The sequence below is a fragment of the Ictidomys tridecemlineatus genome, chromosome 12 (assembly GCF_052094955.1).
Source record: "Ictidomys tridecemlineatus isolate mIctTri1 chromosome 12, mIctTri1.hap1, whole genome shotgun sequence".
Taxonomy (NCBI): domain Eukaryota; kingdom Metazoa; phylum Chordata; class Mammalia; order Rodentia; family Sciuridae; genus Ictidomys; species Ictidomys tridecemlineatus.
The window spans coordinates 95,621,593-95,640,479 of record NC_135488.1 but is presented as its reverse complement, the minus strand read 5'-3'; the positions used below and the strand labels follow the sequence as shown (position 1 = coordinate 95,640,479).

At 37.5% G+C, this 18,887-nt stretch overlaps 1 protein-coding gene across 7 annotated transcripts in view; it reads left to right on the top strand.

Annotated features, from left to right (window-relative positions):
- The window catches only part of Ltbp1 (latent transforming growth factor beta binding protein 1), a 386,831-nt gene that overhangs the window by 287,140 nt on the left and 80,804 nt on the right, over positions 1 to 18,887 (top strand). For all 7 annotated transcript variants that reach the window (XM_078029401.1, XM_078029398.1, XM_078029399.1 and 4 more), the window contains 3 exons: positions 9,067 to 9,189; positions 15,727 to 15,849; positions 17,307 to 17,429. In XM_078029401.1, the coding sequence (XP_077885527.1) occupies positions 9,067 to 9,189; positions 15,727 to 15,849; positions 17,307 to 17,429 (369 nt within the window). The remainder of the gene's footprint in view (positions 1 to 9,066; positions 9,190 to 15,726; positions 15,850 to 17,306; positions 17,430 to 18,887) is intronic.

Sequence of the window (18,887 nt, the reverse complement as noted above, 5' to 3'; positions counted from 1 at the left end):
CATTAGTCGTTTATTGGATAAGCAGTTGTTTATATAATTGGTTTTCATCAGAAAGTGCATTTGGTTTTAATTTTCTCATTTGGCACAAATTGCCTAGTTACCTATTAAAGTTCTATTTGTCCTGTCATTTTCACACACTGATGCATGATCTAGGGAGAGTGCCTGAAGTCTACCTTAATACTAGAGTTTGTGTAGTGTAAACACAGCCCTGATTCATGAATTTACTAATGGAACATGGCTCACCAAATTGGCAAGTGATTGTTCTTCAATATAAATAATACTAAATAATACTAAATAATGTGTTCTCATGTGTGTGTGTGTGTGTGCGTATGTGTGTACACACAAATATATACACATATTTTGTTCTAAATTAATGGAAAATACATAGAACCTTATTTAAAAATAATTTTACTTTTGCCAACCAGATGAGTAGAATCATAAGCAGAAATATTAGGTCACTATGTTGCTCAATTCAACCAAAGTCACACATTTAGCCTCTTGTTCCAAGCAATAGCTTTTGTTTCTACACTGCTGAGGTCATGCATTTCCTGTTATTAAGAGCAGGAATGTTTTTTTCCCTTCTGCTTTGCGTGAAATTTTAGGCTGTATGTAATCTACACATCAAGCCACTCTGCCACCATATAATTGCTATTCCATCCATTGTTTATATTGAGATTACAGTTCTTTTAAATTTATGAGGATTTTTGCAAATTATACTGATAGAGATTTTCCATCTTAATTTTCATGAAAAGAACTTTCAAGTGTTGAAAAGTTGAGAGAGACCAAAGGCAGATTTTGCAACACGCCCTTTCTCTTGTATTAAGCCAACGAGCGGATTGAATTTTTCTGCTAAGGGTTCACTGTGCTAATGAATACTCAGCGCTATCTTCTTGTGCCTTTATAGGTCTTAGTTTCTCACCTTTATACTTTCATACCTTTTATACCTTTATACTTTCATCCTCTCAAATGCTTTTCAGAAGGTACATCTTAAGCCTATCTGCTAGTTGAACTAATTGATAGCACATGAGCATTTGTTCATTTAAACAACCACAGGGGGCACCTTATGCATGCCAGATGTTTTGCTGAGACACTAGGGGTTGAGAGTGAGCAAAGTTACTCCCCTCATTGTACTTACATTCTAGTGCTTACTGTTTAACAAGTGAGCACGTAAAATATGTTGGATATTAACAGGAAAAATGAACCAGCCTCAGAGAGAGAACGGCATTCTAATTGTTTTCATCTCTAACTGAGACCAGTTTGGGGCTTTTATATATCCTTTTCATCCAGATAATTTAGGATACATTGGTGAGATTTTTATCCTAATTTTTTAAAATTTGTTTTAATTAGTTACATATGACAGTACAATGATCTTGACATATCATACATTTGAATCAGATGAGGTATAATTTCTCATTTTTCTGAGTGTACAGGTTGCAGAATCAGATTGGTCATGCAGTCATGTATATACATACAGCAATAATAAAGCCTATTTATTCTGCTGTCCTAATTTTTAATTGATAATTTAATGTAATAACATTAAAGACTTGACCATTTCCTATAGTCACACCTTTTGGACAAAATCCTACATTTGGCACTTGTTAGTTGTCATCTATAGAGATGACAGTCTCTACCTCACATTGCTGTTGGGTTCCAGATATCTTAGTTTTTTTTGTTTTTTTTTTTTCCCCACAACCCTCCTCCTGGCTGTGTAGGTCTGCATTGTTATAATCAAATAAGTGCAAGTGTCAGTGTAGTACACAGACTAATACTTAATTTGGCATTATGTTTTTGTTTTTTTTTCTTTAAGTTTGTCTATCTTCACATCAATTTGATTCTCTTTTCTTTTAAAATGTTCATTAAGAATTGCTACTCTGACCCCAGTGTTCTGCAGGGATTTGGTGCCAGTTACACTTTGTTTCTTTCACCAGCTAAATGATGAACTTGCCGAAACCATTAATGCTCTCATTATATTCACGTCAAGGAAGCTGGGTCTTACTGATGGATGCTTCTCTTTGATTTGTGAATTAGAACAGAAATTGTCTGTGTAGAAACAGGTAAAATGTGAGCAGGTGTTGTCCAAGGAACGACATTTTTTTTCTTGGTATTTAGGGCCTACGGTCTTTCATTCTGGGTCATTTATTGTCCACGTCAGATATCCCTTTCCAACTCTTCCTAACACATCAGCCCTCAGAGTGTTTTTGGCAACTCTTGTTGGCTCTTCTGTTAATGTAGCTGCTTCTGGCAAGTGTGGATTTTGGTCTCCTCTTGAGAGTCCTGTCGTCATTCCACAGAGTACGCCTTGGGCCTGACATTCATTGGGGACCTGCTGCCCACTTGATCCCTGCCTTGAATGGCTCTTTCATCACCCTGGGTTCTGGCCAGTTCCATCTGGCTGCTTTGACCAGGACCTCTCTGAAGGGAAGCCAGCCTGTCAGGTACTCACTTGACGGGTTTCTCTTAACTCGTGGGGAGCTGGACTCCCTCAAACCTGATAAGAACCATCCCCGAGGATATTGCTCTAACATTTCATTATTTAAAGGTACACTTGCCATCTCTGATATAGAGGTCCTGGTTTCCTGAGGTTAGATGTATTTGGGGCTGTGTGACCTCTCTGATGCTTTGGTTCATTGTCTGTAAAATACCAAAGAAGGATTGAAATGCCTTCTTTGTAGGATTTATTGCCAGAATTAAATACGTGATAGAAAGCACCTCTTGAGGGCTGGAGTGGTGGCTCAGCGGTAGAGTGCTTGCCTAGCACATGTGAGGCCCTGGGTTCGAACCTCAGCACCATATAGAAATAAATAAATAAAATAAAGGTATTATGTAAAAAAAAAAAAGAAAAGAAAAAAGAGAAAGCACTTCCTGAGGTATCTGACACAGGGTTAGACCCTATAAACATTATAACTATTCTTCCTCTAATCATATTACCCTCCTTTTTATTGCCCTTGTCCTGAAATACTAAAAAAAAAAAAAAAAAAAGTAGTTAGTTACCTACTAACCTACGATACCTGTTTAACTGTTCCATGTCTCTATATAAGTATATTCTCTTGGGCTTGCTTTAAACTTCCATCTTATAGACTTTAACTCTCCCTGTGTCACGGGAACTTTATTTTATGGACTTGAGAGAGAGAGAGAGAGAGAGAGAGAGAGAGAGAGAGAGAGAGTGTGTGTGTTTGGTTGTCCTTTAATTTCTTAACATTTTTATTTAGCTAGAATTCACTTCCTGGGAACTATGATACTTCTCAGTAGAGTCATTAACAATTCCTGATAAGTGATGAGGCTTTCCATAACAATGCTGCTGTTTCCACTCTTTGGGAGAATATCATTTCCTTTGCTCATCTTCACATACATAAATGTGGCATGAGTTTCCGTAGCCAGGCAATTAGCCCTTTTTAGGTTTACTCTGTTGTCTTGCTTTGTAGTTAAGTCTGTGACAGCCCTGGTGACCTGGGAACCCAACTCCAGTTTTATCAGAGCGTTCCTTCTCCATTAACTCCAAGTGGAGGCTTACTATTTGACTTCCATATAAGCTTTCTAAATGTGATTGGTCCTAGGTATTGGAAGACCCTAGTATCATTCAATCCACTGGACAACTGGTTAGCTACAGTCTGAACCAGAGCCAGGCACCAAGAACTTGCAGGTTGAACATGGAGAGCTCATTGTTCTAGAAGTTCTCTTCATATTAGGATTCATTTTCAGGTTTTGAGATTCATTTGAACCTTTAGGGAACACTCACAGATTTATCTGAAGTTGAAGGCCTTTGTACTATATTTTTTATATAAGATGCCAGCTGAGCACAATGCATACCTTTTGCAAATTTTCTAAAATGTACACTCATCAGCCTTACCCCTAAATTATCTCATGCTAAAGGAATCCTCTAATTAATCACTAAGCTATTTATTGTGCTATTGACTATGTGTCTACTAGATGCCAGGGATACTAACTTAACATCTGCTAGGTGCTAGCAGTAGAAATAACAACAAAACCTACTTTTGAAGGCAGGAACCATGCAAGAAAATTTGTTTTAATAAAAACTTCTAATTATGTAGTTTACAAAGGATTTTGACTTGATTGTTTCCTTTGATCCTCACAGCAGTCCTCCCTGTAGAACAGATGTAAAATATGATTCTCAAATAGGTTAGTGATCTTACTCAAGGTCACAAATAATAAATGGAAGAACTTGTCAGAACCCTGGATCTTTTATCTACAAATTCAGTGTTTTCTTTTGTCTGTTGTAACCCTCACATACACATAAAAAAAAAAGCAATTTAAAGGAAACTAACTGTGTAGAAAGAAGACTTTGCAGGCTGGAATCATCTCTAATAAGAATTGGCGATAAGAGATGGGGGAGTCTAGAGTTTGTGAGGACAGGTCTGCACAGTAGTGACTGTAGTTGAGTTTTTCTGGAAGGCAGAAATGTTTCTTTGGAAAGGTGAGATAGGAAGCCAGTAATTGGGTGGGATTAGTGGGTTGGTTTTCTGAGATCATCCTTGGCTTTATGTAGTATGTATACAACCTTGGCTCTTCTCCAATTTCTGAAAAGCAGTGATGATTTTTTTGTGGATTGCATAACAGATTTTTGTCAGCAACTCTGCTACTACGTATTTTAACTTTATTGGAATTGACAGAGAAAGCCTAAGATCTTACAATTTACAGTACCTCAAGTGCAGTTGAGGATGTCTTTTCACACTGGCTTGACCGGCAGTCTATCTTCTGTTTTGCCGTGTTTGCTTTTCTGTCAAATATATTCTCCCAACATCTTTAGAAAAACAAACAAACAAACTATGTGTGCAGAACAATTGAGAATCAACAATTGTGCAGAATCTTCGAAGTAATGGTACACTTGTGGTGGATACTCCTGTATTTCCATGTAGTGCTAGAATAAGATTTTTTCTTCCCAGTTCAAATGAAGTCCGTAGTGTTGACTAAGGACTAAGTTATGATTGGATGGGCTCAGAGAAATGATTGGTTCACACTAATCAATCGGAGTTGATAGGTGAAGTGTAAGGAGTCACAGCCCAGGGAGAATGTGACTGGGTGAAGTTAACCTCTGAGGATCCTTCCCACCTGGTAGGTCATGCCCACCAGGGAGGAGCTTGAGTCAGTCTTGTGTATTCCCAAGACATTAGGAAGGGAAATGTCAAAAAGATTTCTATCCCAGATAAATTGTACCCCAAGGCAGTAAGAGGGCCAGCAAGGTAGTATTGCTTGCCAGTTGGGAGACACTGTTGTGAAATGGTGGAGAATGGAAAGTTGTCAGGGAGCTAGAAGGAGGTTAATGTTCTCATTTTCTTTGAGAAAGGATAGAAAGTGAAGTCCGGGCATTCTTGACCACTGATCTTGGTGTTGACCTTGACAAAGAATCATAGAATGCATGATTCAAGTGATAAAGTGAAATGTTTTCAAAAGGAAGGAATGATCATCAGCCAGGGTTCAGTAAGGACAAATCATGCCAGACCGTCCTCATTGGCTTTTCTTTATGAAATTATTAGATGGGTAGCCTAGGAAATCCTGTGGGTAGGGCATGTCATTTCAATAAGGTATTTTTGTTTAGTCTCTTGGGGCATTTTAGAAGAGAAGGATCCTCTGTGTTGGGCGATAACATAGCAAGATAGATGTATAACCTTTTGAGTAGTCATATACATAAATCCTGACCTTGTAAACCTCTGGCCACTTTGTTACCCTGGGAGGTTCATTAATTCACTGAATGGCAATTGTGCCCTAATAGTTTATTGGTAAATTGGAGCTCAGAACCCAGTTTTCTATGAACACAGTGATTTTTCCTAAGTTTCCCACATAAGATAAAACACCAAGGCCTTTTGAACTCATTATATAAATGCATTGGAAGAATTGAAGTGATGTGTATTTTTTACAGACTGTGTCTTAGAGTAAGATGAATTTTGAGCTACAATATGGAAAACCAAAGACATAATCATCTCCCTCTGTGATAGGAGTAAGGTGACCATACTGTGGTACATGTGTGATGGGTAGGTACCACCTGGCTTTCATGGCATTGATGAGAGATATCATCAAGGAGTAGAAATAAGAATTACAGGGGCTAGGCCTTTTGCTTTTGTTACCACCAGGACACCACAAGTTTTTGTTCTCACCTATGTTGGAGAACACCAGAAAACCATTCAAGTTTTTAAAGTAGATAAGCAATAACATTGATGTGTATTTTAGAGTTTACTCTTGCTGCAAGCCAGATAACGGATTAGAGATGGCAGGACAGACATCATTATCCAAAGTACATGTATGAAGACATGAATTGGTGTCAATATATAATCAGATATGAAAAATTCTGCTGTATATGTATAATAAGAATTATAATGCATTCCGTTGTCATTTATTTTTTTAAAAAATCAATTTAAAAAACTTTTATTTAACAAGGAGTTTCCTACATAATTAAAAAAAAAAGAGAGAGATGGTAGTACAGAAAAACAAAGATTATGGCAGTTCTCAGGTAAAAGGAAGTGGAAGTAGTAGGAATAAAATGAAGTGAGTGTATTTGAGAGATATTTGGAAGGTAGATTAATTTGATTTGGCAATGAATTGTAGGAAAAAGAGAGTGAAGGGTTTCAAAGGGATGACTCTCCAGTTTCTGACTTGGGCATTTGAGTGGATAGTGCTACTATATATTGATATGGGAAGCAACATGTCACATTGATATGATATGGGGAAAAGGCAGGGAGGGGGTTAAGGGTCAGTTTTGGCTGTGAAGACCCAAAGGAGCCTGTGGGACATCGAGGGGATTTCCTGTAGACTGACAGCAAGGTGCATTAATGTGCAGTTTAGGAGAGAATTCTGGACTAAAGATATTGGGCTGAGTTTACTTCATTCCATTTGTGCCATCAATTGTTTTTGTGAGGCTGATCTGAGACATCTTTCTTCTTTGTAGGAATTCTTCAGTGATATTTTTCTACATAGTTATTTCCTCCAGAACATGATCTCCATGTAGGCCACGTCTTCCTTCAATTCAAACTGTATTTTCTACATATAAATGATTGGCTTGACAGGATTCTGGTTCCATGCAATTTTGTCTATCATAAATATAGAAAAGAATAAACATATCAAGCTACCCTAGACACTTCACTACATTATGCTTCAACATTAATCATGGTAGTAGCCTTAAAAAGAGAAGTTTTATAAGCATCTCATGAATGGTAATCTGTACTGTCTGTTAATTTACTTTAGAAAAATTGATTTTTCTGTTATTCTTTAGCCTATAAATCACTTTCTCTTGGTCATGAATAATTAAAGAGAATAATCCATACATTTCTGAACTTGTTAACATTTTTGAAACCAAACCAGATACTAGACATGACATTTTCCCCTTGCCGTCTGGAATTTCCATGCCTAGTGTCTAGGCTCATTCTGTTCCATTATTTACTTTGGCTTCAGTGCTTGGCTTCTTCTTTCAAGTTGTTTGCTTCCAGTGTTTACAAAAGTGGATTCCCACAAGCGAAGAGAGAGTGGATAATGAGTCAGTCTGGAAGTGCTATTTTTGTTGCCGTGGACTAACATCATTTCACCATAATTAGTGATGTTTTGTGAGAGGAGTACAGAACACCTCGGCAGTGCCTATTCCTTGCCTCTTCTCCATAGGCACATGGAACACACAAATGCTTTACCATATTTAAGTATAAGTCTCTGAATTCTATTGTAAGACAGATAGAATACAGTTTTAATAAAATGCAATTCAATCTGAATCCCAGATTGCCAAATAAAGACTGTGTTGCTTATGTGCTTTCATTCTCTGCCTCAGGAGGAGAGAAATCTTTTTATTTTTTTCAGATGTTAAAGAAAAATCTTTATTGCTTTTGTGGTGAGCACTAAAAATATGAAATGCATGCATTCAAGGGTCTTTCCTTCTTTTTCTTCATATTGTTTATCAGCTTTATGATTAAAGTGTTCAGTTTGAGTTATAGACTGATGTTAAACAGCCTAAATTGTGACATTGTGTGTATAGTTTCTGTGGTTTCAGTTCTTCCTCTTTAAGTTTTTGGTTATTGATGCTACACTAGTGTCTATACAGTGGACTCGCCCAGGGCCATTCAAATGGGGGGCAAAATTCAAAAGCTTCTTTCTTTTGGGATAACTGTATTCCAATAGGAACTTAATGAATACCAGTTAAATGAAGTCAGTGAAAACGTAAATAATTATTTTCAATATAAACACTGTGTTAGAAAATAATAATTTTAAAAGCATTCATTCTCATTTTATGATACAGACTTATTGCTAGTTTTTTTTTTTTAAAAAAAAAAAGGGCTTTGAACAAATCTGATTCAAATCTCAGAACAACCATTTTCTAAATACATGACCTTGGACAAGTTATTGAATTTCTCTAAGTCTCATTTCCTTCCATAAAATGACTAGTCCATATAAATTTTGTTAGAACTAAATGAGATAATATATGCCAAGCCTTTGGTCCCTATGTGCAGTAAGCATATGATAAAGATTAGCTGCTGTGATGATTATGATTGTAACATCTGCTTTCTCAACCTGCACCCTACTTTCAGATTGACTAAAAGGCAGGTTCTGTCCCCTGCGTTGTTTTTTGTCATACAGATTCACTGCTGTGTTAGGGTGTTTCCTTAGAATTGTTCTCCCTTTCTGTAAAAGCTTGCTTTCATGGGTCATGAGTTACAGCCTTTGCTGAGAGGACCCTTCCATCTTGCTGAACTCATCAATTTCCTAAATGGCCCCTAACCCAATCTTTGAGACTTTGGAAAAATTTACTTTCGGGGGAACATTGCTCTAAAATCTACCCTTTCTCCCTGTCCCCTCTACAACAAGCTTTCCTTCCTTCCTGAATTTATTCAGGTAGCATATTTGGTCTCTTTGGGGTCACATTGGAAAAGTAACTAAGGCACAGAATCACGGTGCTTGCAGCTCACAGCCGGGCTGCTTTCCTTCCCCAGAGCCAACTTGACAGTTATCTTTAAGAATCTGCCTCGTCTTCTGAAGGTCTACTATTTCCATTTCTAACCACATTTAACTTGATTCATGTTTTATTTTTATGTCTTCTTCTCTTTTTTTCCTTTTTATTATGCAACATCCCACAAGATGTGGACGAGTGTCTGGAGCCAAACGTCTGCACAAACGGTTCTTGTTCCAACCTCGAGGGCTCCTACATGTGCTCCTGCCACAAGGGCTACAGCCCCACGCCTGACCACAGACACTGTCAAGGTAACTGCCCCGACTGTACTTCCCATTGTATTTGAACTTCATACAAGGGTAGATTAGAACGAGTGGCTTTAGAAAAAAAAACAAAAAAACAAAAAAAACCATGCTACCTGTGTTTGTTTTGACTGAGCTACTTGGAACACATTTTAGTTGGGATCCTTAGAATGTACACCTCATGGTGTTTCAAAACAGAGCAGATCTAAATACATAAAGCCAAATGATATGTTTTTGGAGAGTATCTATAAACCACATCTCTATTAATTTAAATTTTTCTGATTATAAAAGCAATACATACAAGTGCATAACTCTGTATTAAAAACCATTGAACTGTGCACTTTAGGAGAATTATATCTCAGTAAAATTGTTATTAAGAAACTAATTTTAAAAATTGTCAGTAAATAACACAAAGATCAGTGGAGTACAGGAAAGGAAATGGGGTAGGGAAGGAGAGGGGAAGTACTGCAGACTGAATTAGAGCACATTATAATCCAGGCTTTTTAATTATGTCAAAATGAAACTGTAGGTTATGTGTAATTAAAAACAACCAGGTCTACGGTCATACCACCCTGAACGCGCCCGATCTCGTCTGATCTCGGAAGCTAAAAACAACCAGTAAAAAATATGAACCCCAAATAAAGAAAAGAAACCAACATTTACTGATTGTACAAAATCTAGTAAATGCAGAAAGTTGAAAAAGCAGTCTCTCATAATCTTATTCATAAATATTCAGCTCATGGTTATTATGTATAAAGATGAACAATTTTCATCTCTTGCTTTCTGTCAGTTTTATGAGCATTTTATATTCTATTACTGACTCTTCAGACATTGTTCTAAAGACTGCATAATATTCCGATGTATTACTGTGTCCTAGTTTTCTTGCTCTTCTTTGAGTGTTGAACAAATACATTTCTTCCAACTTCTCATCATTATGTGAAAAAGGTTGTAATAGGCCCCTTTTCTTTTGTAAACCTTTGTCTAAATTATAGAATAATTTCTTTATTCATAAGAGTGGAATTATTAGGTAAAATGGTCTGAATGATTTTTACTATTTTAATAGAACATTAATTTCTAATTTTCAAATGTGTATTCCTTTTAATCTAAAAGGTTTAATTGCTATTTTAAATACTAATTTCCTTTAATAATTCCCCACTTATAATTATTAAACATTCATTTCATATTTATTAATAATTTATATTTCCCCATTTGTAAGTTTCTGTTAATCTTTTCTTATTTATAAATTATTTTTATATCAGTATATATGATCTCTTTATATACAGTACATATATAAACCTTTACCTTTTTTGCGATACATTGTTGTAATTTATCCAAGGTCTCAGTAGGTTTTCTTTTTAAAATTCTTTCCTTTTTTTGATGCCAGGGATTGACCTCAGGGGTACTTAACCACTGAGCCACATCCCCAGCCCTTTTTATTTTTTGTTTTGAGACAGGGTCTCACTAGATTGCTTATAGTCTTTCTAAATTGCTGAGGCTGACTTTGAACCTTCAGTCCTCCTGCCTCAGCCCCCTGAGCTACTGGGATCATGGGTGTGTGCCACCATGCTCAGCTCTTTTTTATAATTCTTTACACTTTTAATTTTTTTCTGTGGTCAAATCTATGGGTTGTAATCTTTCTTTCCTTCACTTCTTTTGTACCTAAAAACATGTTCTTTCAAAGGTGAAAAAGAGGAAATAAGTAAAATTTTTCTTCTTTCCCAAGTAAATGTCTCGATTTAAGTGCAAAAGCTAGAGTGATAATTAATTTCTCATTGTGAATATCTGGGTTTCCCCCCTTAAGAATTGAAGCATCTTAAGCGAAATAAGCCAATCCCCCCTAAACAAATTCAGAGAACACTGAATGTTCTCTGTGATATGCAGATGCTAACACACAAGAAGGGGGGCAGGGAGGGAAGAATAGAAGTTCTTTGGATTAGACAAAGGGGAATGAGGAAAGGGAGGAGGGATGGGAATGGGAAAGAAAGTAGAATGAATCCCACATAACTTCTCTATTCATATATGAATACACGACCAGTGTAACACCACATTGTGTATAGCCACAAGAATGGGAAGTTACACTCCATATGTGTATAATATGTCAAAACACTCTCTACTAGAATTATACCTAAAAAGAATAACAACAACAAAATTTGAAGATTTGAAGCATCTTCTGCTGGCAATAGGAATTAAAAGACATCTGAATTTGGTGCCTTTCTCCTTCATGCAGCAGAATACCAGCCACGCTGGGGAGCATCTGAAGTGGGCACATCTTTGTTTTCTGCTTCTTCTTTTTCTCGTGGCCCACATTCCAAATTTATTTGTCACTTTTGCATTCTTCAGCTTGTGTTTTTTGACCCATGTAGGCTGCTGCCACAGCTGCCCTGTGAAGACTTCTGCTGGTTTGGACACAGGCTCTTCCTCACAAGCATCTCACCTTTCAGATCCATTTTCTTTCTCACCATTTCCCTGAATCATGGCTCTTGCTGTGGTTCACTGTGCAACCTTCAGTATATAATCTCAGATTTCCAGACTTCATGTCATTCCTAAAATTAGAGGACTAGACTCTCTTTAAGGGATAATGCTCAGAGTAGGCAAATCGTGTGTGAATGACTCATTGCCTCTGCCTTGCTCTTGGCCATTGCCAAACCAGTTGAGCCTGCTGCTCTCTGATAGGGCTCCTGGAGCCCAGGAATTCACACCATCACCACCAATTGGTGCCACCTCTCAGAACACTGGTCTGCAATCATGGGTGGCACTCTTGGGGGTGGCTGCAGAAGCTGGTCTTCCTCTCACTGTGTATCAAGGAACCAGCATATGGCTGGCATATGGAGAAGTTACAATCCCTCAGAGAATGTTTACTCACTAGAAGATATGCACAATCTGCCGCAGATAACTAGAGATAATAAAATATATTGAAAGTCAGAGTAGACAGCCACCCTAACCAAGTGGTGAAAGTCAGCTTTATCACAGATGTCACGTGAACCTCATGTGCACCTACCATGGTGTCTAGAGCTCAACCTCTGTGCTGTTCTTTCCCAGAACCTGTGATCATGAAAACAACATCAGACAAATTCTGATTTGGGACATTTTTACAGGATTCTGGCCTCTACTCGTTAAGACAGCTAAGGTCATGAAAAAGAGGGGAGACAGACTTGGAAGAAAAGACAACTAAACACAATGTCGAGTCCTGGATTGGATTCTGGAATACAAAGAGGACATGATGAGAAAAACTTGTAAAATTCAAATAACCTGAGTAGGAGTTAAAAAAAAAAAAAGTTTTAGTAGGAGAAAAAAAAAAAAAGCCAAGACTGAGGGTGTAGCTCAGGGGTAGAACACATTTATAGCATGTGTGAGGTCCTAGGTTTAATTCCCAGCATCACAAAAAAAAAAAAAAAGGCCCAAACCCAGACAGACAGTATATCAGATCCCACCTCTGACACTTGGAGGGTGCATGAGCTTGGCTAAGTTCTCTTGCTTCCCCAAGCTTCACTTTACTTTTATCTCATGCAAAAAGGGAAGGACTTTCTAGAGTCCATAAGAGAATTATAAGAGATGGTACCTGGATGGAGGTAGTTGGTGGAGAGTGAGCGAATACAGGGGCAAAACTTGACACAGTAACCCCGATGCTGTTTGTGAATTAGAGGGTTGAACAGTTTGTCAAAGCTGAGACGTGTGTGACTAGTTCTGCTTATGTGCTTCCAGGAAAGTTTCACAGAGTTGTTGCTGCTCAAATTTGGTCTTAAAATATTGAATAAAAGGAGAAAGAAAAACTTAGCAGGCAGAGGAAACAGCAAGGGCCGGGTCCTAGAGGTGGAAAAGGGCTGCTGACTCTTCCTGATGCTCAGCCTTGCCCTTCGCTCTGGTTCCAAGACTTCATCTGGGATAGGACTGGGCAAGTCCCCGTCTTCTGCTTTAGACACCCACTTGTGCACTACTTGTTCCCTTTCTTCCCCCACCAAAGCCTTTTTTTTTCTTTCATCTTGCATCTCATAATCTCTTTTCAACTACAGCAGCTCATGGTAGTCAAATTTAACCTGGATTGCAAATCTGCTCCTTTTCCAATGTCCTACCAACTCTTACCAATCTCACCTTGTTAATAGTCCTTGATATTGATTTTTGTCTTCACCTCATTAAATGTACTAACAATTTTTTTTCAGGTTTTACACGTTACCTAATGTATTAATTCATTACTTTTTTTTCTCTTGACGTTATTTTCCTATTGTATATCCTCCCTCTGTAAATAACTAGGGATAATTTCTATCTTAACTCTGCACTGGGCTCATCACAGTAATATGTGTAAAGTTTCTTTAAAGAAATAGGATAATGTTTTCTATTCATCTCTTGACACAAAATGAAGACATTTGTTCAGCATCCTATTTTATTAGAAAGCTTTTTCTTTCTTTCTTTTTTTATGTCTCAGGAATTCTGTCCCTCCTCAGAAAATAAAAATGGTTTTTATCTTTACAATTAAGCTGCTTCTGTTCCCTCTTGGTCATTTTAAAGCCCTGAATATCACCTTGTAGAAGATAACTGTGTTGCCTCAAGTTATTCCAAGCATATGTGTCATGACTTATAACGAATTGCTTCTGACAGTCTTCCCAACATAAATGAGTAACTTATGTGAGATGTCTGGCACAGCCTGACAGTACTTGGAATAGAGGGTATGCCCTTACTGCAGACATCTTCACATGGGAATGCTTAATTTGTCATCTTCTATAAGAAAGTCAAAAAGAGTCCAAAGTACTAAAAATGTTGTCAGACATGATGTGAGATCCAGCCAGCTACAAAAGCTGTTGTTGGTCTTAACTTCATGAACTGATGCCTCAAGTGTTATAGAGTGTGCTGAAGGAAAATATAGTGTAGGCAAATCCTTACCACTATTCACTCCTGAAGCTAACAGATGAGGGTATCAGAAAGGGGTAAAATCATTCTTAAAATGAAATTTGGGCTGGGTACAGTGGCACATGCCTATAATCCCAGCAGTTCAGGAGGCTGAGGCAGGAGGATTGTGAGTTCAAAGCCAGTCTCAGCAATTTAGTGGAATACTGTCTCTAGATTTTATATATATATAAATCTCTATATTTTATATATATATGGCTGGGGATGTAGTGCAGTGGTTGAGCACCCATGCGTTCAATCCCTGGTACCACCCAACCTCCCCCCCCCTAATCTGCAAAAAGGTGAAATTTGGCTTCATTATTAAATTTCTCTACAGATAGTCAATAGTTTGTAGCCAGGAATTATTTATAAATAAAAGGGACCAATAATATAATTAGTGAAACAAGTCAACTAAATGCTGTGAAAAATTAAATAAAATAAGAAACAGATTCTGAACTCCAATTAATAACTGGGCAACCTATTTCAGGCAACATGAGATAACTCCAGATAATATTAATGCATCAGTAGAGGTTAAGAGGGAAAATGTGACTTTTCTCAGGAAACACAGATCATTGTTAATAATATGGAGGGAAAGAACTGTGTAGCTAATGAGTTTTCCTGGCAAAAACTCTAAAATGCATCTTAAATAAGCCAAACAACAATGGTGCATTGATTTTTTTTTTTAGGACATAAATTCTTTAAAATGCACAGTGCTCATTTTATTACTCTGTTTAGATGAGGGCCCCTTTCTCTTCTCTGAGGATAGGGCTTGTGTAGTTTTGCATCTATTTCCTCCTGTGATCTCCACACACACAAAAACAAAACAAAACAAAACAAACAAACAAACAAAAAAAAACCCTGTGGTCCTAGTGGTGAAGAACAATTACCATGTTTTAATAATCACAAACTTGCTTCTACCAGAAGTGTTCAAGTTATTAATGAAGCCAGTTTTTTCCTTCAGTTGTATAACTTCATGGACACCACATTTCCTAGGACATTTATTGAGAACTATATTCTTTCTCAGTTGATGCCTTTTTCTTCAGTCAAGGCATTTTTTAGACTCCTTGTTTCTTACTTTCCCTTTGGTATGCCACCAACCATCTTAACCGTACCATTTCTCCTGGCTTTCCTTGTTACCTTAAAAAGAAGCTCAGAGTTTTTTCAAACTCTTTGACTTCAGAGTTTAACTTCTAAATAAAGTAGAAATGACTTTCATCCTAGAAGTGCCTACATTTCAATTTGTTTTTAAAAACATTCTTGGTAGTTTTACTTTTGCCTTCTTGCCTGTAACTCAACAGATCTACAAACTGTCTTGAAACCATTATTTTGTGTTTCTAATTCTATCTTTTGTTTTCAACTCTAAACTATTTTATAATGTATTTCTGATACATGCAAAGTATGAGAAAGAGGTGGTCAAGAGCTTGATGTTGTCTTCTAAGTAGATTTTTTTTCTCATAAGTTTATTGTTTATTTGTAATCTTTCTGCAGTTCAGCATAGCATGGTTAAGACAAGGAACATGGGTAAGCTAGTATGTTCTGAAGTTTATAGTGCCTCACACAACAACAAGCCTTATTTTTGTGACAATCACCCCAGAATACATTGCAGAGAGCACAAATTCTCCTAGGTCATCTCTTTCTCAAAATAGCTATTGTCTTTTGTATTAACAGATATTGATGAATGTCAGCAAGGGAATCTATGCATCCATGGTCAGTGCAAAAACACTGAGGGTTCCTTCCGATGTACCTGTGGCCAGGGGTACCAGCTGTCGGCTGCTAAAGACCAGTGTGAAGGTAGGAGTGTGGAAGCTGAGATTTCATTGTAAGGCACCTAGTCTGGAAAACTGTACACTCAGTGAAGTGAGTGTGACTTATAGACATGACATAGATGATTGCGTCATAGAACCAGAAAACCCAGGACTCAAACACAAGTCAGATAGGTTGATAAAATGAGAGTTGAATCTGAAAAATATGGCATAGGTGACTAATGGTTAAATGTTAATATTAGGAAGAAATAGTATTTCCCCCTCTGTAATTCTTTACTACAGAAAGTCATTTCCACTTTAACCATTAAATTCACTAAAGGTTTCACATACTGGTATTTCAGTAGTTAGGAGGTCATTATATTGGCCTGGTATTATGCTATGGAATGTTAATGATCTTAGTTTTTGTATATATTTTAGCTTTTTAAATCTTCTTTTTAAATAAATCTAAAGAAGACTTGTCAGTAAGATTGAAATGATGTCCCCCATACTCTCAGAGATAAAATTTGTGAAATATGTCCTGTTCCTAAAGGTAAGGATGAGGAATCTAGATTTGCCAGGGTTGACTTTTTAAAGAAACATTTCATTGAATTTCAGACAGAGATACTTCACTTCCCCAATACACTTAGGGTCCCAACTTTGAAGATATTATGTTAGTACTTATGATGAGCACAAGTGTTCAGAATTCTTGAAAATAAATGCCATTTCTTATTTGAGAACAGAATCCATACTATATATGATTTGTTGTTTTATTATAAACAAATCACATCCATATATCTATATAAACTTTGAATATTTAATGAGCAAAAAGTCTCCTGAAATAGTATTTTGAATATATTTTGTGTCATCTATGTGTGGGTGGAACCCATGTGTATGTGTGGGCCTAAACGTGGGACTGTGGAAACAGAAAAAATAAATGTTCTTAACCTGAGGATGAATGATTCAGCGGGGCATTGTTGGTATCAGAAGGCCCAAGAGAAGGGGAAGGTTCACTAGATTTTGCCAGAGGATCCCTGTGATAGGTAGATAGAGGATATGAGAATGGGTGAATGGATGAATGGGTATGGAACCCAATTGCTAGGGGCCCAAAGAATGAACTAGTGAAAATATGTGAAGAGATGTACTGTGGCACTTCAGATCAAGGGCTAATAAACTTTTTCTGTTAAAGGCCACATAGTAAGTGAATATGTTAGAAATCCAAGGAGCTGGGGTGAGGTTCACAGATTACAGTGAAATGTTTTCTACCCTGTGGTGAACAGTGGGGTAAATATATATAAATTCTTAGCTCCTTAGTTAAATTTTTTTTAAAAGATTTTTCCTTTTTGGAGAGTTACTGACCTTTTATTAGAGGTCATTTAAAGCCATAGAATGAAAGCTCTATTTGCAATTAATTAATACCAGATAGTTTATAGACTTCCTCTCCATGGAGGATTGAGAGGGTGTTCGGAGCATCACTTCTACTGTTTCCCTGTGTTCTCCTGTTCGCAGATATTGATGAATGTCAGCACCGTCACCTTTGTACTCACGGGCAGTGCAGGAACACAGAGGGCTCCTTCCAGTGTGTGTGTGACCAGGGCTACAGAGCATCTGCACTTGGAGACCATTGTGAAGGTGAGGGTTGCTTCTGACTTCAGAACCATAAGATGCCAGAATCCCAGGGTCATCTGCACTTCATCTCTGCCCTTGTCCATGAACTTGACCTTTGACTTCACAGTTGAGAACCTTAGGTCCCAGCAAAGTGTTTTCCCCAGGGTTCACACAAATAATCAAAGAAAGTAGAATTCAGGTTTTCTTAGCACTGCTTGGAGTATCTTTTAGAATTGAGGCAGCGAAAGGAGTAGAGAATCAATTTATCCTGGTCATGAAGTTCTGAATTTGAAACTCCTTTTATGCAAGACTGATTTCCAAATGTTCCAAATAAGGAAGCACAACTTCAATTTTTCAGATAATAGGAAGATTTTTTTAGGAGCTGAGCTATTTGTGTAAAACCTTTGTTCGAGATATCCCACACATGCAGCATTGTGTATTCGTTAACCATGTTCCCTGTGCCATGCTCAGAACCTGTATGTGACTTTCAGCCCTGCATATGGAGAGGACACATCTTCTCCTGGCCTGCTCTTGTCCCCTTTACTGCCACCCTGTCACCTGTGAAGGTTCAGTGTGTTCCATATTTACCCAACAAACAAGTTTTTGCCAGCTCACTTGTTGCTTTGCTGCACTTCCAGCCCATTATTTATGAAACCAGAAACATGAGCATGACAGGTGTACCCCCACACCAGAGTCAGAGTTTTGAAGTGAGGATCTGGACTCCACCTAGAAGTAGATGAGTTTTAGGAGAATGGTTTTGTGAGATGCCTTTCAAGAGCCCCAGATCCTTTTTCACCCCAGTCCCATTAATTTGGGGGAAGGATCCATTGTAGTATAGAACATGCTGCATTTTTGATTGGAGAACTTGGCACAAGCAGGCCAAAGGAGCTGAGTACCATACCCTTCTGAGCTGCTGCGAGTGGTAAATGACTCAGCCCTTTTGGAGGGCAATTTTGGCAGAATTTCAAAGGCCTCAAAATGTATATTTTCTTTGAACCAGTAAGTCAGGTTCTAGGATATTATCCTAAAATAATAATGTTCTCCAAAGATTAATAACATCATTGAAAAATTGTAATCAATCTATATATTGAAAAATAGGCAAATAGTCAAATAAGTGATAAATATGATTGCATCTGAAACATTGTGTTTGGAGAACTCTCCAATGTGTTGTTAATGATTTGGTAATTGGCTTCTAAGGCAGAAGGGTCAATTGTGTTGTAGGGAACTAGGAGTGTAGTTAGGAGTGTAGTTATCTCCCTCTGCTATAGAGGGAGATAGGTAGTAAGAAAGGCCCTGGAACCTAATCTGGCCATCATGACTCTCCTGCCCTTATTCTTGGCCAAGCTAAGAGGGTAATCAAGCCACTAAATCATGGATAATAGATTGGAGAACCTGTTCTTCTAAGTTGGCCTTAGCCATCTCATAAGAACTCCAAGGTTTTTATTCTAAAATCATCCATTACATGAAAAGTCAAACAAAAAC